The following is a 23814-nucleotide window of genomic DNA, read 5'->3' on the forward strand; positions in this document are numbered from 1 at the left end:
GACTAAGCCCCATTGATGTGACGTCACTCGGCCTGCGGGAAACAGCGAGAAGGCGGCGGCGCTACTGCCAGTGCCGCTGCCTTCTCAAACAGCTGATCGATGGGGGTCACGGGTGTTGGACCCCCACCCATCAGATACTGATGATCTATTCGGAACCCCTTTAAATCATAGGATAATCCCTTTAAGCACATTAGGCTGCATCCTTTAGGCTGGGTTCAGACCTGAGCATATTTGATATGCGCGTTTAGCGCGAGTTTTTGTCGCTCGTTTTTATGCGCGTTTTTTGCAATAGTAAACGCGCGTTTGTGTGATTGACTGCAGTGTCCTATGGCCACAAATGCGCGTCAAAACGCCCCAAAGAAGCTCAAGAACTTGTTTGAACTTGTGAGAACCAGGGCCATAGGGAAGCATTGGTTTTCATGTGTTGAGCGTTTTACAGCGCGTTTGAACGCGCTGTAAAACGCTCAAGTGTGAACCCAGCCTTAGGGTTTAACAGGTATATCTTACAGGGATTCCTTTTACCCCAACAGCCAGAATTCAGCATGACCATATACTAGACGCATGCCCATTGACTTCGACTAGCACCGTGTACTAGTGTAAGTGTTTAGCGCTAACAACTAAAGGGCACATTTATTAAGACCGGTGTTTTAGGCGTCGGCCTCTACATAACTTTGGCGCATCCACCACTGCTTCTAAGGTTCCATTCAAACGTCCGCAAAATGGATCCGGATCGTTGCAGAACAGATCCAGACCCATTCATTTTCAACGGGGGCCGGAAAAGATGCGAACAGCACACAGTGTGCTGTCCGTATCCGCACTTCCGTTCCGCAAAAAATAGAACATGTCCTATTCTTGTCTGCAGGCACGGACAAGAAAAGGCATTTTTTTTTTATTAAAGTGCCGTTCATGTGCAGTCCGCAAAATGCGTAACGCACATGGCCGGTGTCTGTGTTTTGCGGATCTGCAATTTGCGGAGCGCAAAACACTTGCATGGACCCTAAATGTAAGACAGCTTCCAATTTGTCTTACATTTAGACCATTTTCTACGCCTAAAACTGGCCGACCCCATCCCCTTCCCCACCATGCCCACTCTTTTAGACCTGGCGTGAGCAAGTAGTAGATGCTGATTGTAAATCATACATTTCACGGAGGAATAACAGAGGAATCGCAGCATTCTAAGAAGAGATGTTCCAAAACGGTTATAGAATGGGAAATGCAAGTATTTACTAAAACAGGCATGTCAGGAGAGCCATAGAAGTGTTCTCCGGAATCCATGGCAGATCCTCTCTCTCTCTCTCACATGCCCCCTCCCCAGTAGTCACAGCATCATCAAATTCGCTGTATAAGTCAAAGGTGTGCTCCCCCTCGTCCCTCAAAGCAATGACAGAACCATAGCTTTGACTTTTCCCCCAGTGGTCACAGCAGGTCCTCCACATCCACAATTGGCAGGAGTAAAAGCGCAGATTTTAATCTCACTTTCACAGAATGCGGTTTATCAAATTTTGCGAATTACCAGATATTCGTAGACAAATACCTAAAACTCGCTCGTAAAACGTTCAGAACGACACCCCGAAATAAAATGGGGACACGATCAGCTACTGTGCTATGTGGCATTTTAATTAGAGGAATTTTCTAAATTCTCATCTCTAATTTCCTCATCACATGGCCGCTCCGTTCTGTAGGCAAGTGTCGGATTATCAGACTTCCCAGATTATCAGACGCTGAATATAATAATAAAGGTCATTATCACGTATAACAGACTTCCCACACGTCAAGACACAAAGTGCACGAGCCTGCCGCACGCCCCCCATATAGAGGAACGTAATGGCCTGCACGAGGCCTACGCGACAGGACGCAGCCGTATACATTAAGTGGGCCGAGGGGGACACGAGGCTTTCTAGCTGGAGACGGAAGGATCTGGGCCAGGCGGATTTTGTGCATCAATAAACACTGCATTTTCCTCAACGCCTAATGTGCGCTGCAATAGTAATAAGAAAACTGTAATCTTACCATGGCAACCCCTGAACTACAATATCGGCTCTGCCACCTCTGAAATATAGCGTACAGCGCGCCTTCTGCTGCTCTACTCAGATGCAGATTTCATTGTCTGCCAAGTGCACCGGATCAGGCTTCATTTCTGGAGATACCTTGTAAATTCAGGACTGCACATATAACTAGGGAGGGGGCCTCGAAATGCCTGGTAGGGGGGACCCCCAAAGTGCTATGTATGTGTGTCTTACTCAATTACCCTAAATAATTATATATATATATATATATATATATATATATATACACACACACACACACACACACCTATATATAGTGTATCAGTATATATATATTGGCAGACATCTAGTTAAACTTGTGCAGTGGTAAAAGTAACCAATCACATTGCTTCTTTTATTTTCAAACAGGCCTAATAAATATGAAAGCTGCAATCTGATTGGCTACAGGCAATTTCTCTACTTTTCCCCTGCCCTAATTATAATAACTATATTCTGTCCAGTCTTATATCTTACCCAGTCACTAGGACTGGTCATCAGTTTAAAGGCTACGTACACCTTTGGGGAAATTTTGTTTTATTATTGCATTGTACCTATTTTGAGCTAAAAATCATTTTTTCAATAGTTTTTTTTATTAAGAAAATAAGGAATCCTTTTTTCTGTACACAGCTGAAATGCTGTAGAAGCAGCCTGTGGATTTTCTGTCTTATCCGCCACCTGAGGAGCAGACGGGCTCCTTATCTCTGCTCCCTGACCTCCTAAACACTTAGGCCCCTTTCACACGGGTGAGTATTCCGCGCGGATGCGTTGCGCGAGTTGAACGCATTGCACCCGCACTGAATCCCGACCCATTCATTTCTATGGGGCTGTTCACATGAGCGGTGATTTTCACGTAACGCAGGCCCTATAGAAATGAATGGGGTTGTGTGAAAATCGCAAGCATCCGCAAGCAAGTGCGGATGCGGTGCAATTTTCACGCACGGTTGCTAGGAGACGATCGGGATGGAGATCCGATCATTATTATTTTCCCCTATAACATGGTTATAAGGGAAAATAATAGCATTCTAAATACAGAATGCATAGTACAATAGGGCTGGAGGGGTTAAAAAAAATTAAAAAATATTTTAACTCACCTTAATCCACTTGATTGCGCAGTCGGCATCTCTTCTGACTTCTTTCTTTGCGGTGTGCAGGAACAGGACCTGTGGTGACGTCACTCTGGTCATCACATGATCTTTTACCATGGTGATGGATCATGTGATGGACCATGTGATGACCGGAGTGACATCACCACAGGTCCTGTTCCTGCACACAGCAAAGAAAGAAGTCAGAAGAGATGCCAACTGCGCGATCAAGTGGATTAAGGCGAGTTAAAATATATATATATTTTTTTAACCCCTCCAGCGCTATTGTACTCTGCATTCTGTATTCAGAATGCTATTATTTTCCCTTATAACCATGTTATAAGGGAAAATAATACAATCTACACAACACCTAACCCAAGCCCGAACTTCTGTGAAGAAGTTCGGGTTTGGGTATCAAACATGCCGATTTTTCTCACGCGAGTGCAAAACGCATTACAATGTTTTGCACTCGCGCGGAAAAATCACGGGTGTTCCCGCAACGCACCCGCACCTTTTCCCGCAACGCCCGTGTGAAAGAGGCCTTATGGCTCAGTTCTTATCTTACTGATAAGAATGTGCCTAGGCCTCATGCACACGGCCGTTGTTTTGGTCCGCATCCGAGCCGCCGTTTTGGCGGCTCGGATGCGGACCCATTCACTTCAATGGGGCCGCAAAAGATGCTGACAGCACTCCGTGTGCTGTCCGCATCCGTTGCTCCGTTCCGTGGCCCCACAAAAAAAAATATAACATGTCCTATTCTTGTTCGCGCTTTGCAGACAAGAATAGGCAGTTATATGTAAAGGCTGTCCTTGCCGTTCTGGAAATTGCAGAACGCGCACGGTCGCCATCCGTTGTTTGCGGACCGTAAAAACACACCACGGTCGTGTGCATGCGGCCTTAGGCTACTTTCACACTAGCGCTTTTGCTAGATCCGGCAGGGTTCAGCAAGCACGCTTCCGTTACTGATAATACAACAGTCTGCATCCGTTATGAACGGATCCGATTGTAATATCTTTAACATAGCCAAGACGGATCCGTCATGAACGCAATTAAAAGTCAATGGGGGACGGATCAGTTTTCTATTGTGTCAGAGAAAACGGATCCGTCCCCATTGACTTGCATTGTCTTGCTCCGCATCCTATGACTGAAAGCAAAATACAACATGCTGCAGTTTGCTCTCCGGTATGAGAACAGAATGGAATGCATTTTGGAGCCCTCCGTTCTATTACGTTTTGTCCTAATTGACAATGAGTGGGGATAAAACGGAAGCTTTATTATGACGGATCTCAATACCGGAAAATATTAACACTAGTGTGAAAGTAGCCATAAATTAGTGTATATGATTTATGAGTAGTTTAGGGTACTTTCACACTTGCGGCAGAGGATTCCGGCAGGCAGTTCTGGCGACGGAATCCGGCAATTCGGACGCAAACAGATGGCATTTGTCAGACGGATCCGGATGCAGATCTGTCTGACAAATGCATTGAAATACCGGATCCGTCTCTCCGGTGTCATCCGTAAAAACGGATCTGGTATTTATTATTTTCACAGATTAAAAGGTCTGCGCATGCGCGGACCAGAAGAATGGATCCGTCAAGGCGGCAATTTTAATGCCGGCACTAATACATTTCAATGGAAATTAATCCTGGATCCGGCAAGTGTTCAGGATTTTTGGCCGGAGAGAAAAATACAGCATGCTGCGGTATTTTCTCAGACCAAAAAAACGTAAGAGAGACTGAACTGATGCATCCTGAACGGATTGCTCTCCATTCAGAATGCACGGGGATAAAACTGATCAGTTTTTTTCCGGTATTGAGCCCCTAGGACGGAACTCAATACCGAAAAAGAAAAACGCTAGTGTGAAAGTACCCTTAGAGATAAGGGTTATTGGATGACCGGCACAAAGTGAAAGTATCAGTGCAGACCACCAGGCAAAGTGATGGCTGCCCTAGCAGTATGCCATCCCTTTATGGACCCCCAATGACTATTGGGGACAAAATGGATATACTGTTATTCTAGTGCGGGCCTGAAGGGGCAGGGTACGTCTTAGCGCAGAGTTCTTTGAACCCCAGAGTCATGCCCTGGCCCCATAGCCCATTCAATAGGCATAACACAGTGTACAAGGTGAACCTGGAATGTTCCTTTAACCCACGTTGTATTTTATTTTATTTTTTAATAGGACCATTAATTTACCATATCATGTGTTGAAAAAATAATAAAAAAATAAATAAATGTGTGGTGTCAAATTAAAAAGCAAAAAAATGTTATTCCGACAGCGTTTTTGTTTTACGGCATTCACAGCGCTAAAAATTACATCAAACATAGTTTTTATTATATTTTACCACTTTTTAAAAAAAAAAATATAAACCGTTGAATCAAAATCAGCTTTATTTTTGCATCACCCTATTTTGATACAGATTTTATGTTCCCGTCTACAGAGCTGTTCGAGGGTTCCTTATTTTTTTTTGCAGGGCAAGTTGTAGTATTTATTGGTACCATTTTGGAGTACATAGGACTTTATTCACTTTTTATTTTATTAGTTCAGACATTTTCTGATGAAGCGATACCAACGACGTTTATTTTTCTATATAATCATTGTTTTATTTTTATTTATTTTACTTTTTTGACTTGAGGGTACATGTGCAGGCACGTCCGACAGCTAAATAGACATTCTAACATCCGACACGCTCGGCTCTTCATTTCACCGATATTCTATAGTGGGTGAGCATTAGACGGTCAGCTGGCCCTGCCGAAATTGGTGGGTTTGGTCAATGATCATCTAATGTGTATGGTTACCTTTTTTTTTTTTTTACCAGCTTAACATTATTACAATTGAGCTCGACATCGAGGAAGAACAGTTTTTTTTCTGCACAAGCCATAATAATGACCGATTATCAGACTACTAGGTTATAACTGGTGGTGGTGGGGGGACCCCGAGCAGAACTGACCACCCGTCTATGGAGCGGATCAGTGCGGCACCCTTTACTATGACTGACGGATATACAAACATCACAGAGAGCCTCGCGTGGTATCTGATGACAGACGCACAGCGATACTAAATCCAAGGGGGTATTTCACAAGTTTAGTTACGAGGTAGAAGCGGAGCCGGCGCTCAAAAACCAAAGAGCAGAATCCTAGAAAGCACAAATCAAAAATTAAAGAGCCCCGAGGCAAAACACAGAAATGCACCATCGACGACCAATGTATTCTGCTCAGTAGTGAGGTTTGTATAAGAGAGAGCATTAGAAGGAAAAAGAAAGATCACTAATGAGCAGGATCGTTGTAAGGGTATGTTCACATGGGATGGATAGGCTGTGTTTTGCAGGTAGAAAATCTGCAGCGTATAACAGTAGCAGCAATGAACGTGGATGGGATTTCTTTCTTGATGCTTTGCCACAGATGTGTGGCAGATATTTTCTACCCGTATTCCCGTGAGCGTACCCCTAAAGGTGCGACCACACTGGGTATATCTGCTGCAGTAGCAATGTGGCCGCGCTGTGGTCAAGTACCGCGCAGGGGCTCTTGTTAAACTAAAGAGACTGCATTGTGTGGCACCTTGCATACTGCACAACCATTAACAATGCAGACCGTACGGCCGTGTGCTACCTGACCTCAGCGTGGTCGCCTCACCACCGTGCCGTGTGGGCCCCTTTCACATGAACGAGTTTTCCGTGTGGGTGCGATGCGTAAAAGTGAAGGCATAGCACCCGCACTGAATCCCGACCCACTCATTTCAATGGGTCTGTGTCCCATTTTTCACGCATCCGTTCTGCGTTGCCTGAGAATCGCAGCATGTTCTATAGTCTGCGTTTTTCACGCAGCCCTGGCCCCATAGAAGTGAATGGGCCCTCAGTGAAAAACGTATTGCAACCGGATGTTATGCGTTTTTCAATGATGGTTGCTAAGAAATGTTCATTTTTTTATTTTATTTACGAGCGTAAAAAAACGCATCAAAACTGATTGCACCCGCGCGGAAAAAACTGAAACGCTGAACGCAAATGCAGACAAATTTCATTTCAAATTTGTAAGGCCATTGTAGGAAAATCAGTTCCATATATGTGAATGGGGTTGTTTAGGCGGATTTCTGCAAATGTGATGTTTGCAGAAATTTTTGTAATAGATCTGCCGGATGAGAGCCATGGATTTGTGTGAGCTGAACACAATCAGGACAGGCTGAGAGCTGTGGATTGTGAAGAATTTACATTCACTGTCATCAAGCAGAGATCTTGGAAACTGTGGGAAATTTCACTTGCAGACAATTGTAACACGGGTTCTTTTTGCTTCCGTACTATAAAGGAACCATCTGGATCTCCCACGATCAGAACATGGACTTCTATCCAACACCCATGTTCTGCGTGAGGTCCGCGTGTTCCGTGCTTCCACGATACAGGCATAAGCACCTTTATATTACGGCCATCTGCAAGCGACTTCTAGGAAACTCACTTTCCATTACACATACAACAGAAAACAGCACCTTCTTTATGGGATTTATCAAATGTGGACTTACAGGGAACCAAATCAAAATCAAAATTTCTTTAAAAAAATAAAATAAAATGGAGCTGGAATCGCAGTCTGGATATCGAGGAGATGGAAGTTTGGTTTAACATCTCCACCATGATGAGAGAAAGTGCCCCGGCAGATACTTCTCCCCAAAAATAAAATCTAGATCTTTGTAATGAGGGATCCTGCGGGTATTCCATGCGCTCCGTGGTTTGGGCAGTAGGAGCACTAAACCTAGAACTGAATGAAAGGAAGCAAAAAAAATAATAATGGCTTTCAGATTTAGTGCACTGGCGGACAAGCAGGCTCTCTCGCACTCAGCCTGTCAGAGAAATGCTCCAAAATGCATTCCGTTCCCATACCGGAGCATGCTGCGGTTTTCTTTCCATTATGGGATGCGGTGTGACCCACAATGCAAGCCAATGGGGACGGATCCGTTTTCTCTGACACAATAGAACACGGATCCGTCCCCCCACTGACTTTCAATGGTGTTCATGACGGATGTGTCCTTGCTATGTTGTTCATAACGGATGCACACGGTTGTATTATCAGTTAACGGAAGCGGTTTTTCGCAACGGTGAAAGTAGTCTAACCTGTGTGAGGGGCCCAGGTATTTTGGTGGGCAATATAGGGGTTGGATAACCCCTTTTAAGGCTATGGAGGTACATTTTTATGATTGCAATTTTACTCATTTTGGGCTAAAAATCTTTTTTTCAATTGGTCTTTATAAAAAATAGTCAGCCGTTCTGTCACAAAGGGTTAACTGTGTAGCTGTGTGAATCGTTCTTTCACTTTGTGTAGCTTCTCTCTAAATTAATAAAATGGTCATAAACACCTATTTAAGGCCTGCATTACACGGATCACTGCCAGCAAACGTACGTAGGAACGCTGGTTAGCGACGGTCTGCCTGTGGATTACTCCATGTGACATCTTTATGCAGTCACATCATCATCGTTATAATAATGATTCAGTATGGGGATGAATGACGGCAATAGCGATCCCTCGTCCTCATACTGTGGAGGAGATCGCTGCATGTGATAGCAGCAGTCTCCTTCACTCATGAGCAGGCGGTTGGAAGGAAGGCTTCCCTCCCGACAATCGTCTGCTAATTCCAGCTGTGTAATACAGTCCTAAGCCAAGAACTGAGCCATAAGTGTTCAGGAGGTCAGAGAGATAAGGAGCCGTCAAGCTGAGCTGCCCGATGGGAAACATAAAATTAAGTAAAAATACAGAGACTGCTACTAGAGAATCTCAAGGCTGTACAGAGAAATGGGCTCAACATTTTTAATTAAGACTAATTTTAAAAAATAATATTTTTAGCTCAACATTAGTACAATGCAATAGTAACAAAACAAATTGCTTCTAAAGGTGTCCATAGCCTTTGAATGAGTATTTATGATCCGTCAGTTCAGAGATAAGGGTACAGATCCAGCCTTCAGAGCAGCTCCCTGACCGATTCATTGTGAGAGAGCCTGCTAGTCAGCAAAGCACTAAAAACAAGAAGCTGTAGTAGAAAAATTGTTGACATTGTCCACAAAGGTGTCCATAGCCTTTAAGAACTACCCTATGAGTAGAAATCCAACTGGAGATACCACTTGCATGAAACTGAAGACATGTCACCCCTTTCTTTTAGGATCCTTCTCTGGGAGGCTTTATCGCGGCATCATTTATCATAGCACAGCACGCAGCAAAATTATTGCTCGAACACAGGGATCAGCAACCTTTGGCACTCCATGAAACTACAACTCCCAGCAGGCAAACATGCTCGGCTGTCCTAACTCCCACAGAAGTGAATGAAGCATTCTGGGAGTTGTAGTTTCTGAACAGCTGGAGGTTGCTGATCCCTGCCCTAATAGAACAGAAATTCCAATAGAAATTGCTGCAAATTTCACCTATTATAATTAGAGGCAAAAATTGGTGGCGAAATCTGTGGTGTGTGAACCTGCCCCAAGCATCTGGAAACCCATTCTGCAGACAATGGGGGTTATTTCCAAAGGCCGTATTGCCAGATTTTTGGCGTCCAAGAGAGTCGCAGGTTTCGGCAAGAATAGCAAAAATACCGCGACTCTCCGTTTTGAGATTTACTATAAATTATGGCAGAAAACTGGTGTAAATTATAACTGAAGTCTAGGTTTACGTTTCTGGTGCCCGGATGTGACCATCTTTATAAACTGATCACTTCTTATGCCAGCAGGCTTTTACTAAAGACTGGAGTGTGAAACACCAGTTTTTAGTAAATGCACACCAAAGTTTCAGCAAATATCATGATACTTACTTCGTCTCACCTCCATCACGTGTCACTTCATATATTCGCATAAATTACTTGGCTTCGTTAAAGGGAACCTGTCATCAACGTTATGCTACCTATACTAACAGCAGAAAAAGTAGAGACAGGCGAGTTGATTTCAGCGGTCGGTCATTTAGAAGATAAAAGTAAGTGGTTGCCGAGAACCAACATCACAATCGTTGCAGACTGGGCCTGGAGAAGAGTCCTGGTTATTGATGAATTCCTGCTCTCCCGCCCACCTGCTGATGACTGACAGACTTCTACCTAGTTTTCTCCCTTTCTCTCTAGGAGAGAACTGCCAATCATCAGCAGACGGTTGAGGAGAGCAGGAGATTAAGAATAACCAGGACTCTTCTCAGGTAGATCTGACTCTTTTCCAGGCCTGGGCTGCAGGCCTGGTTCTCAGCAACCACTTACTTTTAGCTGATGAGTGACACACCGCTGACATCAGCATTTCTGTCACTATTTTATACTGCCGTCAGTGAGGTCAGCGTAGAGTGGATGACAGGTTCTCTTTAAGGAGGCCCAAAGCAGAGTTCGGCTCAGTATTTTGATGCAGTCATTTATGAGAATAAACAAAGTGACACGTGATAGAGGCGAGACGACGTAAGTCTTGTGATATTTGCTAAAAGTTCGGAACATACGGTACATTTTACAGCAGGACGGAGCTGATGTTCTTAAAGTTTTTCAACAAATTGGGTTTGGATACAACAATCCGAACCCGATCTGCTCAACCCTACTGATGACCTATGCTTAGGATCAGCTGAAAAGGCACCGGCGCTCGCAGTAGCGCCGCGGCCTTCTCTCAGCTTTTCCTAGGACAGTGATGTCACGTTCATCGGTCACGTGGCCTAGGAGCAGCTCAGCCCCATAGAAGTGAATAAGACTGAGTACAATACCAAGCACGGCCGCTATTCTACGTACAGCACTGTGCTTTGCAAGCTGCAAGACGACCGCAGCGCTCACAGAAGCATCGCTGCCTTCTCCAACAGCTGATTGGCACAGGTCCCGGGTGTTGGACCCCTACCGATCAGATACTGGTCACCTATCCAGACATCAGTAAAATAATCTCAGAAAACCCTATGTTAGGCTAGGTCTACACAACGACATTTGTCGCGCGACAGATAGGGCACAACTACACTGCAAAATTTGTTGCACCAATGTCGCGCGACAATTCTTATAATGGCAGTCTATGGTGTCGCACCGCAACATGCTGCGACTGTCACAGAAAAATCCAAAATGTCGTGGTGTAGACCTAGCCTAAATCGGTGGCATTTTACAGCACAATGCATGTGAATGGGGGTCTTAAAAACTCCGTCCATATGAAGCGGAAAATAATTCAGCACAGACTCCAGGCCAGGCTGCTGATGATTTTCTGATGTCCGGCATGTGAATTCTGTCGTCGATTTTCTGCATCAAAATTCACAAATAACACGCAGGCCGTGGTGTGAACTTGTTGTTGGGTTACGGGTTATAGTTTGACACAGATTTTGGCGCCGATTTCAACCTCTGTGCTGCAAAGCGTGAAATCCAAAAGAGATCGGACGTGCTACAGATGAGCAAATCCGCAGTGTGTTTTGTCAATTGGTCTTTATTAAACACTTTCAACAGTTCCCGTTTTATGGCCTTTGTGTATCTGCAGGCCGTCCTATTCTGCTCTACAGTGAATCAGTCAGTATCTGTAGCCCTCCTCTCTGAACTCCTGACAGCTCATCAACACTCGCTATAGATAAATTCTTACCAAAATGATATGGCCTAAATGAGTCTTTATGAGCGGCCAGGAATTCAGAGATAATGGCCACAGATCGAGCCGTCAGAGCAGCTGCTTGGCGGAGTCACTGTAAAACAGAAAGTAACAGAAAGTAAGATAAGTCAGCGGATACAATGAAAGTGAAGGCTGTAAATGGAAACTATTAAAATGTTTTTTTATTTTCATATTTTTTTTAAAATAAAGACCAACTGAAAAAAATATATGTTTAGCTCAGAATGAGTAAAACGCAATGATAAAATTTGAAGGAGTTCACAGCCTTTAAAGGCTATATACACCTTTGGGGGGGCATATTTTTTTTTTTATTATTGCTGCATTGTACTTATTTTGAGCTAAAAATCATTTTTTTAATCGGTCTTTATTAAAAATATGAAATCCTTTTTCTGTACATAGCTGACATGTTCTACTAGCTGCCTGTGGATTTTCCCTCTTTTCCATCAGTTGTGGAGCTGACGGGCTCCTTATCTCTGCTCTCTGAAATTATAAACACTCATTAGAGCTCAGTGATTATCTTACTGATAAGAATGTGGCTTAAATAAGTGTTTACGAGCTCTTAGTAATTTAGAGATCAGGTTTATTAGATGACCGGCACAAAGTGAAAGTGAAAGTACCAGTCACACCGCTAGATAAACCGTTAAACCTTTGTGAAAGAATGGCTCAATATTTTTTATATTGAGAATATGTTTTTAGCCAAAAATGAGTAAAATGCAATCATTGCCTCAGAAGGTGGACATAGCCTTCAGGTTTGTTTTTTTAATGCAGATTTTGCATCTGCTTCAAGCCGACTGGTCCTCCATAGGTAACATTTCTGTAACGCATCATCCAGGTGACCTACCATTATAGTGTTGAGGCAAGTAAAACAAGTAAAAAATGATCGGATGTATATAACCCCCAGCATGCCACAATAAAGAAAAACTTTATAAAAAAAAATAAAAAATCTTCAGCATTCGCTGATTTTATCTCACATGCCTTAAACCCCCCCCCCAAGAACCTTTCCACACTGACCACAGGCGGCAGTCGCTACCCCCAGCGGACACTCATGTAAAGCCTTGTCAATAGTTAACCAGTGCAGTAAAAGATGAAAGCACAAGGCAACAGGTGGGCTGGTTACCTGGCTGCTGGGATCTGTCCTGCCTTGCTACATGTGTGACCGACTGCAGTCTACATCAATGGCAAGATCTGCGCCATCGGGGGGGGGGGGGGGACACACAAACCCTTTACTTTATGAACTCCATTTAAAACGGTGGGCATCAACCTGTGGCTCCCCAGCAGTTACAATACTACAACCCCCAGCATGCACAAAGTCATGAAAAGAGAAATCTCTCTAGTTTTGCAGCCCAATATGGCGGTGCAATGCAAGCTTTGCTTTTCAGGACAGCTGTAGATGGTAAATATATCGTCATCCAACTTTTCCAGTTGACTTTACGGTAGATGCAGCAGGACAGATCCGTATCCGTGACGCCGTCCGTAAGTAGTGTTGAGCGAACTTGTGTTTTAAGTTTGGCGTCTAAAGTTCGGGTTATCGAAGACTCGCGTTATGGATTCCGCTACCACAGACCATAACGGAATTTAGAATCCATAACGCGTTTCTTCGATAACCCGAACTTTAGACGCCGAACTTGAAACACAAGTTCGCTCAACACTATCCGTAAGTGACTATGACCCTCATGGCTGCCTCCATGGCCATTCCCTTTGTAGAGGAGCAGTCCGTCCATTACAAGCCACCGATGATAACCGCGACACAGTTCCGCCATTAATATCTGACCAGGACCAGTAGCCCGCCGCCAGCAGGTTTCTCCAACTTACTGAAGTTTGAAGACCAAGAGCCATCTACATTATTAATGCCCCCCCCCTCCATTTGAAAGGAGGCAATGACTACCCCCAATCTACACCAGCACGGCAAACCTCCCAGGTATCGATACACAGAGCAGTACGACATATACCCCTCCCCCAGTCTGGTCACTGACAACAGGAGGGCTGCAGATGTCACAAGTGGCACACGCAGTAAAATACTTCAGCTAAATCCCCTGTAGTAGCACTGTCCAGCCTGGGGCAATCAGGGCATGCTGGGAGTTGTAGTTCCACAACTTGAGTTTACTGCCCTATAGGAAGGATCAGTGAGAGGAGACTGCGGAGACTGGGGGCCGCCCGACAAGATCCGGCACTCGACCAGTGACTCCCAGGTGCCCCGTCACCAGGTCCACAGCCACATCTGCCCATGACACAAGCAGCACCCGCAGGTGTGCCCCGAAGCTGATGAGCACTCTTCTGCATGCCCAACACCCAATCAGTGCCTGCACATCCCCCGACACCCCACTGACACCCTACACATGCCCGATCAACAGACTGGCATGCTACACAGTCCCCCATTATCAGACTGGCACCCTACATGTGCCCTGTCACTAGAATGAAACCTTACACATGCCACCATTATCAGACTGGCACCTTAAATGTGCCCCATCATCAGATGGGCACCCTACACGTGCCCTGTTACCCTGCTGGCACCCTAAACAGTCCCCCATTATCAGACTGGCACCCTACATGTGCCCTGTCACTAGAATGACACCCTACACATGCCCCCAGCAACAGATTGGCACCTTTCCTGTGCACCGTCACCAGACTGGCACCTGACACTGGCCCCGCCCCCCTGTCAGTACCACCTGTCAACCTTTCAGCACTTCACACACCACCTATTGCCCAGTTGCTGCCCCCACAAGCCCTACCACGTAATCAGAGTACCCCTTAATGATCAGCCCCCTCACAGGTACCCTCACAATCCCTGCCCCTGAGCAGTGGCCCCCACATCAGCACATTCACCAGAGCAGGGTCCCTGCCATCAGCCTGGCACCCAGGGCTGTGCCCCCTCCATCCTCCCATGCCCCAGAGCAGTGCCCTCACTTACCCAGCGCTCGTAGTGCCGTCTCCGGCCTCCTCCACAACACTCCCGGGTAGAGCAGCACAAGGGCAGGCAGAGCGGCTCCTGAGGTGGGCTCCGGGGGGCTCCTGTCCCTCTCAGTGTGCGGCCCAGGCCCGGTGAACACTCCCCCCTCCCCCCCGGGTCAGCCCGACCCGCATCTAGCTGGGAGGCGGAGGGCAGCTGTCCCCCTTACACGTGCACCCCGGACTGAAGCAGACACCCCTCGGCGCCCCCACTCCGGCTCCCCGGGCAGCTCCTGGTTCTCTAGCTCCTTTGGAGAAAGATGGGAGTTTTCCAACTGCGCATGTCCGGGCCAGGGTGGGGGGAGGCGGGGACCCACAGTGCACCGCGCCGAGGAGATCCCGGAAGTGACGGCATTCCGGAAGTAGCCCTTTCTAAGTTTCCAGGGTAACGGGTGTAGGGGGCGGGGTCGGAACAAGTTGTCGTCACGTGGTTGGAGATGAGCAGCGGGAGCTTATGAGATCCTGACAGGGCAACGGTTCCTGTCTCCGGTGCTGTGGTGGACCCCCGTATATTACACACAGGCTTCAGTGGTCAGTAACTGGTCCCCAGTATGGTGGTACTGGGTGTCCCAATAGCCTGAGCTCTCTAACCACCTCAGGTAGGTGATGGATGCACCTTATAAGCAGAGGCTGTTCAAAGTGGACAATCCCTTTAATTTAAAGTGACACTGTCTCCAGCCGTGAGACATGCAGTGTCAGACAGGCAAATGTGGCCCCAATCTTAGGGCCCGTTCTCATTATTATGCCATAAATGCCTCCTAGGTGTGATGTGGATCCACAGCTCACAGGGACATACGGTGGACCGTGGTAGTATTATTATTATTATTAATACTTCTCTTGAATTCCTCCATCTAGTGCCGAGACCATCGATACCATGAGCAAACGAAAGAGCAAGGAGAAGAGCCCCCCTATAGGAGAATGCATCTCTCAGGTATGACTTGTCCATTTAGAGGGGTTGTCTGGTCTCAGGATGATATTGGAGAAGCCCCTTACCTGACGGATCCGGTGCCGTCACTTCGTTCCTCCCAGCCGTGCTCTGTTTACCTGGCTGCAGTAGTGACGCTGCAACGACGGCACGTGAGGCCACCACTGCAGCCATTTAAATGGAGCCTGTCCGCAGGAGAACCTGAGCGGTGGCGCAGGATCTTTCAGGTAAGTACTTACCTGTTCTTTATTTCAGACGGATCCTGGGGGCTGTCCGCTTCCCTCCTAAAAGGGGTTGCTCTATAGATATATTCTGCATGGTTTTCAGCCTTGTTTAAAGGGGTTCTCCAGCAGTGATGGTCAGTTCGCAGTATTCGCCAGCGAACACATGCGGGCTGCCATCTTTAGTAAGGTAGACTCACCTGTCCAGCGATGCACAGGTAAGGGCTTACCTGTGCATCGCCGGACGGGTGAGTCTACCTTACTAAAGATGGCAGCCCGCATTTGTTCGCTGTCGAATACTGAGAACTGACCATCACTGTTCTCCAGCTTTTTCACAGTTTTTGGCTCCATAGGACTAATGTCTACTCTATTTTATTTTTATATTTTTTAACTATTTTAATTATTTTTTTTTAACCTTTAGTTGATCAACTATTTTTTGGGGATAATTTCTAGGGATATATATACGGTCATTTGTATATGTACTTATGTTTTTTATGTTATTCAATTAAATATATTTTGCACCTCCATCCATTTACCAGATATTTGAGTGCCCCTCGAACATTTTCATATTTTAATCCCAAGTATAGAAATAAACTGTTAAAAAGTTGGGGGACCCCTATTAAAGGGGCATTACCATCCCGGACATTGGTGGCATGTTGCTAGGTTATGCCACCAATGACAGATAGGTGCAGGTCGCAGAGGTGGCACCTGCACCCATCTCTGGAACGGAGCTCCCAAAGCTGAGCGCATGCGCGACATGCTCTGCATTCACTTCTATGGGAGTTCCAAAAAGAGCTGAGCAAGCGTGCTCGGCTATTTCCAGAACTCCTATAGAAGTGAATGGAGTGCACACTGCGCAAGCGCGACCACCTCTCCATTCATCTCTGGAGCGTTACCACTCTTGCACTGTGTTCCCTTGATCACTTTGGGGACCCCATTCTAGAGCTAGGTAGGACCCTAGCACGATATGCTACCAATGTGTGAGATGGGGCAACCCCTTTAAGCTATTCCCCTTGATTGGCAAGCATTCTGTGCTGTCCATAATATGGCTGCGGTTACAGGGGCATGGGAGGAGACACCTCATTCAGCTTCCTCCATGGTCCTGAGGGATTCGGTTGTGGGCGAGTGTTGTAATCCTCTATACCAGGGGTAGGCAATCTCTGGCACTGCGGCCGTTGTGAAACTACAACTCCCAGCATGCATACTTGCTCTGCTCTTCTCAGATCGCCCATGGAAGTGAATGGAGCATGCTGGGAACTGTAGTTTCACAACAGCTGGAGTGCCGAAGCTTGCTGACCCCTGCACTATACCTTCCTGGTGCATTTATGGTGAGATCTCTGGAGCTCTGTTCACACTTGTGGGCATTAGCTGCATTACAAATCTGACGTCCCTTTCATAGCACCTCAGGAGTTTGACAGTTAAAGGCTATGGACACCTTTGCACTGCCTTTTCAAGTGCAAGCATTTGTATGCTTTGCACAGCACGGCCACCACTGATGGATTGCAGGGTGTTCTGTAACCATGGAAACGAGCAGTGTATAATGTGATAGAAAAATGAATCCAGCCAGCAAAGGAAGCAATATGGATAATAACAGTATATTAGTAAGTGCCTTGTATTAACTTTCTCTACATGATAAATGCTATTTGCTAATGTGAGACAACCCCTTTAACCCCTCAGATGCCGTGATCAGTTGTGACCACGGCATCTGAGGCGGCTTTCCCCAGGAGTGCTGTGCTTCCATGGCCTGAACAGTTTCTCTGCTCTGAGATCAGGGAAGGTGTTCATTGGTGTTGATAGACCAGAACCTGTTTAAGACTACTATCACACTAGCGTTAAAGTTTTCCGGTATTGAGATCCGTCATAGGGGGTTCCATACCGGGAAAAAAACGCTTCAGTTTTGTCCTCATTCATCGTCAATTGGGACAAAACCGAACGGAGTGCTCCAAAATGCGTTCCGTTTAGTTGCGATCCCATACCGGAGAGCAAACCGCAACATGTTGTAGTTTGCTTTCCATCCTGGGGATGCGGAGCAAAACGTTTTCTCTGGCACAATCTGCCACAATAGAAAACGGATCCGTCCCCCCGTCCCCCATTGACTTTCAATGGAGTTAATGACTGATCCGTTTTGGCAATGTTAAAGATGATACAACCGGATCCGGTTGTTAATGTTAAAGATAATACAACCGGTTGTATTATCAGTAACGGAAGCGTTTTTGCTGGACCCTGCTGGTGTGAAAGTAGCCTAAGGCTACCAGGCCTATCACAGGTATGATCCAAGTTATCCCCTACGGTGGATGCAGTAGTGGGAAAAAAAATCACATTTTCAGCCGCTTCCCCTTCCAAAAAAAAATAATAAAAAGTGATCCAAATGGTATAAAAAAAGAGCCCTCATACAGCTCTGTAGATGGAAATATAAAAACAATTATGGGGGGTCAGAATGTGGCGATGCAATTTTCAGTATTAAAACAGAAGAAAAACGATATAAATGTGTAATCTAACTGACCCAGAGAAGGAAAGGTAACGTCATTAAAAAGTATTTTAGTTGCACATACAAAAAACAAAACATCATAAACTCGTTTCCTTTTTTTTCTTACATTTTTCTGGGTTTAATAAAAGGTGAACATTGCCATATTTGAATAACCAAAAAAATAAAAAAATAAAAGACGACTCCTAATGTTTTATAAAAAATAAATTAAAAAAAAACTCCTAATGCATAAATATACAGTGAGACCTTCCAGGCAGCCACTCCTTGGAGAAGACCCCTCACAACCAATAGAGTATGAAAACTACTAGTGTTGAGCGAACTTGTGTTTTAAGTTCGGCATCTAAAGTTTGGGTTCTCGAAGAATCGCGTTATGGATTCTAAATTCTGTTATGGTCCGTGGTAGCGGAATCCATAACGCGATTCTTCAATAACCCGAACCCGAACTTTAGATGCCAAACTTAAAACACAAGTTCGCTCAACACTAAAAACGACCTCTCTGGACCACAGGCAGGACTCTTACACATGCTGCTTAATCATCCGGACGTGGATCCATGCCGCATCAGCCGGACAAGGGGGCTTAACACTTGTGGCACATCAAGGGAAAGGGGCTATAAATGGCTGGGGATTGGAGTGATTTCTGATCCTGGCCGTTGTCGCAGGGTGTCATCCGCACACCCTCATAAAAGACCATGTTTCTCAGCTGTTTTCAGTGTTCACCTCGCAGAGGTTTCGCTGTATGTTCCATGTTGTAATATTTGTCCAATGCACGTTTAGGTACAAGCCCTGGTCCGGCAGAGGCTTCTGCAGCAAGGCCACCCGGGCAGGAGATGTGGGGTGGAGGCTCAGCACAAGTAAGTGCAGTTTATAATGCAGTAATAGCGCCGATGACATCAATGTCTCTATAGATCACTTTTGGCATTTTTACTACATCCACAAAAGGATATGAGTGACCCTTCTAAGTGCTCATCTCAGCAATGTATTGTTCCGAAGAGCGAAGTTAATCTCATATGGCATTGATCTAAGGGGGTCAATTTCCCAACTAGTCAGTATAGCAAATTGTGATCTGCTTAGTCCCGAAGTGGTGGCCTCAAAAGCAGTGTTCCCTTTAAGCTGTGCGGCAGGGCAGACGTGCCGCTTCTATTAACCCTGTCTAGGCCCTAGACCACCATAGATATTGGCAATAACCCCTTTGCTGCGGAAGACCACCAGCAGCGCAAACATGAATCCTTTCACTACTCTAGACCACCAGGAAATTGAATGTTAACCATATCCTTGTCCTAGACCTCCAGGGAAACGGTCATTAACTCATTCACCTCCCTAGACCACCAGGGATACTGGCATTATTCACTGCACTGCCATGAGCCACCATGAATTTCTCTTCTCTAGACCACCATGGGTGCAGACATTAAAGAGGCTCTGTCACCCGAATCAAGCCTACCCTACCAGGCATATAGCCTTGTAGGGCTGATAACCCTGACAAAAGCCGTACCTTTCTTTCTCATGTCGGCGGTCCGGTGTTGGAGAAAATAAACGTTAAACAATATGCAAATAAGGTATTCTAGCACTCGGAGGCGGGCTTAGGCCGCCCGAGCACCGTTTCAGCGACGCCCCTGTTCCTTTCTAATGACGGCCTTAATTATGCCGCCGGTCTAGTGCTGAGATCCAGTGCCTGCGCGCTTGCCTCCATATTAGCGCGTGCGCACCGGATCTTTTCCTTTCTTCTCGGCCTGTGAATATGTCTAGTGCGCATGCGCCTCCACTTCTGGGCTACGTGACATGGCGGCGCGTGCGCACTAGGGATATTCACAAGCTGCTAATCCGTTTACTGCCCAAAATCACCAGAGTTGTAGACCATAATCCTGTCACTATCCTAGGCCGCCGAGAATTCGGACATGACTGCTTTCTTTGTCCTAGACCACAAGGGATACTGCCATTAACTCTTTCACTGTCATAGACCACAAGGGAATCTGGAATTAATGCTTTCACAATCCCATGATTCCAAGCGGTACCCCCTCACTTCCCTAGACCACCGTGGGTGCAAACATTAGCTCTTTCACTGCTCTAGTCCTCCTGGATGGTGTGTGTTGAGAGCTTTGTGCATTGGGTTTCTGAGCCTAACCACATGTAAGCCTGAGATCACCGTGCGTAATGCTAGCCATTGGCTGGTGGAAGCGCTTTCATTGAAGAGAAGCTTGAAGTGTGATGGAGGAATAGGGGGCTGAATTTTATGGTTTGGGTGGGAACTGTGGTTCCAGTGAAGTACAATTAATGAATACCTAGTGAAGGGCCTGAGTGCACAGAGCAGGACACAGGGATTCAGAGAGCCCCGAAAAGTAGAAGCCATCAGTATTTGGAAGTTACAAAAGCCACGTGGCTTAGTCTGCTGTGCTGTTTGTGTAGCTTTCATTCACTTCAATGGGAGTTACTGAAACAGCGCAGCGCCAGCCTGCTTTATTGTTCCCATAAGTTCAGCCATCTGGGGCTAGTGCCTACCCCCATCTTCACAACCTCCTTTAAGACAACGTATCCCCTATCCAAGTGTCTGACCAGTGGGGAGGGTCCATCTGCCGGGGCCCCTGCCTATTACAAGAACTAGGGCCCATGCTTCCTCATTTGAATGGAGCCATGGTCATTCATGTCCATTGCTGCTACATTCAACTCAATGGAGCTGCTGGAGATGGCCGAGCGCCTGTACCGCTATCTCCGGCAGTCCCGTAGAGTTGAATAGACGTGTAATTTAAAAATAGAGCGCTGGTTGCTAAACGTCCACGTCTACATCTGAGTCCAGTTAACCATTTCACCTCTAGTATTCCTTTCTTGGGTCATGTCTCAGCTAGGTAAAAAAAACAAAAAAAAAAAAAGACTTTTCTTCCTGTGGAGGCGTCAGCAGCACGGACTCTTCAGCCTCATGGTGTCTGCGCTGTGAGCTCCGTCCTGAGTCAGGCGGCTGCGCGCCTCTCACTTGGCCGCTGTCAGAAGTCAGACTGCTTCGCTTTTCTTTCTCCTCTGTGCTATTTTCAGACTGAGCCGCTCGTCCTTTGTTATTATAATTTCAGGCACTTAGTTGAGCTTCTGAAGAGAACAGTGATTCATGGGGAGAGTAACTCTGCACTGATCATCGGCCCCAGGGGATCGGGGAAGAGTATGGTAAGGTTCCTTATCATCTCCACCGCTACTTGTGTGTATATGTGTATCTGCATTCACATACATTATCGTATGTATCTGTCATGCCTGTGAATGCTGACCTGGGCAAGGTGATCATTTTTTATTGTAGTTTTTTTGGTGCATTTGCCAAATAAGCAAATTTTGACCAGGCCTCGCTCTTAGCTTGTGTTACCGCCGCTTAACTTATCTTTTTTTATTACATTGTTATAGACGGCATATGAGACTGTAAAGCACGGCCAGATAATCTTTCAGATGGTCTGGCAGTGTAAGGGCGGTTTCACACGGGAATCGCGCTCCGTGTGCGAGTGTGATCCTCCGCTCTGGACTTGCAGGAGCGCACGGCATTATCATGATTTATAACGCTGTGTGTCTCTGCTTGACCTTATTTTTACAGAATCTTACTGCCAGCTTTATGTCACTATGATTCTGTGGAAAAAAGGCCATGCAGAGACACACAGCATTATAAATCATGATAATGCCGTGCGCTCCTGCAAGTCCAGAGCGGAGGATCACACTCACACACGGAGCGCGATTCCTGCAATGGACTCGCTCGTGTGAAACAGCCGCTGATTACCCGATGAACTAGCAAACTCTCGTTCATTGGGTAATTGGAATCGGATTTAAAAATGCTTGTTTGCCGGCAGCAGATCATGCCGTGTAGTTACGATCTGCTGCCGGCAAACAGTGATTCAGTATGAGGACAAGCAGCAGCATTAGCGATTGCTCGTCCCCATAGTGAGGAGAAAATCGCTGCATGTAATAGCAGTGGTCTCCTCAACTAGTGAGCAGGCGATTGCCAGGAAAGAACGCTTCCCTCCCAACAATCGCCTGCATGATCTACTCGTGTAATATAAGGGCTCATGCACGCACTGCAAAAAAAACGGATGACATCCGTGTGACGTCTGTGTTGCATCCTTTTTTTTTTTTATCCATTGTAACAATGCCTGTCCTTGTCCGCAAGATGGACAAGAAATAGGACATGTTCTATTATTTTAATTTTTTTTTTTTTGCGGAGCAGACATACGGACACAGAATGCACACAATTTTTTTTGTTATTTTTCAAGCGGGGGGGTACAACACCCGGCACCCCCACCGATCAGCTGTATGACGGGAAGGCGCGCTCACAGCTGCTCACAGCTGCTATGTCTATGGCAAAGCAGCAGGAAGATAGACTGGAGACAACACGTGTACACTGCATGCGCCTCCCCTTCATACAGCTGATCGGCAGGAGTGTCGGGTGTCGGACCCCCGCCGATCTGATGTTGATGACCTATCCTGAGCATAGGTTATCAATAGTAAAAGTCCAGAGAACCCCTTTAAGTCTAGTTGCCTGAAGCAGCTCTGACCCGTCTAGGCATGGACTCTGCCGGTGTCCTGTAAGTCATGAATTGCAGACTCCAGTGTTTGTCCTTGGTTTTTTTCAGCACTTCTCACAGATGCTCAGTCAGACTAAATTCCTGGAATTTGGAGGCCACGTCATCACCTTGAACTATGTCATGTTCTTGAAGCTATTCCTGAATTACTTTTCTCAACATTGAAACTGCAACACCACGAAGGAAAAGTCGAGGAATTAGGGAAATCACAGGATCGACAGACATGTTAACGATATGCAAATGATACAAAATATTCAAAACATCTTGATTTATTCAGTATATAGAGTATGAACTCCATGTGCATAAATACACGCACTTAGACGCCTTGGCGTGCTATCAATGAGGTTATTAATGGTTGTCTGAATGTTCTGCCAAGCTGAATGCACACAAATCATCAAGATCCGCTTCTGGCGGCTTCCTTTCCCAGTCCCAGGTGTGCCCGATGGGAGTCAAGTCTGGAGATGCTGCAGGCCATGGTAGCACGTTTAGGCCATGCCGGCTGCTCACAGTAGCACGACCAACATGTGGCCTGGTGGTATCCTGTTGAAGAAATGTCTGTATCACTGGTTGCACAACCTAATCAATGTAACGCCGAGCTGTTAGTGTACCTGAAATGAAGACTAGAGGGACCCGGCTACTGTACATTATGCCACCCCAAATCCTAATCCCAGGAGTAGGACCGGTGTGGTGTTCCCTTTCAAAAGCCTCTTCATGGTGTTGCCCACATTGTCCGCAGACCAATCCCCAGCTATTATTGCATCTGACACAAAAGTGGGACTCATCGCTGAAGAGGATAGACCTCCATTCAAGCCTCTTTTGCCATCTTGCTGTGCACCATTATAGAGGTCAATGGAACACCTGTAGCTGGACATCCGGCTCATAGCCCAGTGTCATTCTGATGGTTTGTGTAAAGACTGTTTGGGATGTGACGTCCAGTGGATCACAATCGATCACGCACCATTCTTCTAATCGGATGATCCCTCACCTCTGTGCGCTAGGGCTGCAGCTATCCATTATTTTTGT

General features: G+C 46.1%; 2 protein-coding genes across 6 annotated transcripts in view; one reads left to right on the forward strand and one right to left on the reverse strand.

Moving 5' to 3' along the window:
* The window catches only part of MBD5 (methyl-CpG binding domain protein 5), a 59396-nt gene extending 44501 nt beyond the window's left edge, over positions 1 to 14895 (reverse strand). For 3 of the 4 annotated variants that reach the window (XM_040441548.1, XM_040441546.1, XM_040441549.1), the window contains exon 1: positions 14585 to 14895. The gene's annotated coding sequence lies outside the window, so the exon portion shown is untranslated. Of the gene's footprint in view, positions 1 to 11655; positions 11753 to 14584 lie in introns of all 4 variants that reach the window. The other variant, XM_040441547.1, reaches the window with a different exon arrangement.
* Positions 14896 to 15034: 139 nt separating this feature from the next.
* Positions 15035 to 23814, forward strand: part of ORC4 (origin recognition complex subunit 4) — a 45499-nt gene continuing 36719 nt past the window's right edge. The window contains exons 1-4 of one of the 2 annotated variants that reach the window (XM_040441552.1): positions 15035 to 15221; positions 15478 to 15553; positions 19028 to 19104; positions 21310 to 21400. In XM_040441552.1, the coding sequence (XP_040297486.1) occupies positions 15497 to 15553; positions 19028 to 19104; positions 21310 to 21400 (225 nt within the window). In that variant the 5' untranslated portion in view covers positions 15035 to 15221; positions 15478 to 15496. The remainder of the gene's footprint in view (positions 15222 to 15477; positions 15554 to 19027; positions 19105 to 21309; positions 21401 to 23814) is intronic. The other variant, XM_040441553.1, reaches the window with a different exon arrangement.

Source organism: Bufo bufo, chromosome 7, assembly GCF_905171765.1.
Source record: "Bufo bufo chromosome 7, aBufBuf1.1, whole genome shotgun sequence".
NCBI classification, from domain to species: Eukaryota; Metazoa; Chordata; class Amphibia; order Anura; family Bufonidae; genus Bufo; species Bufo bufo.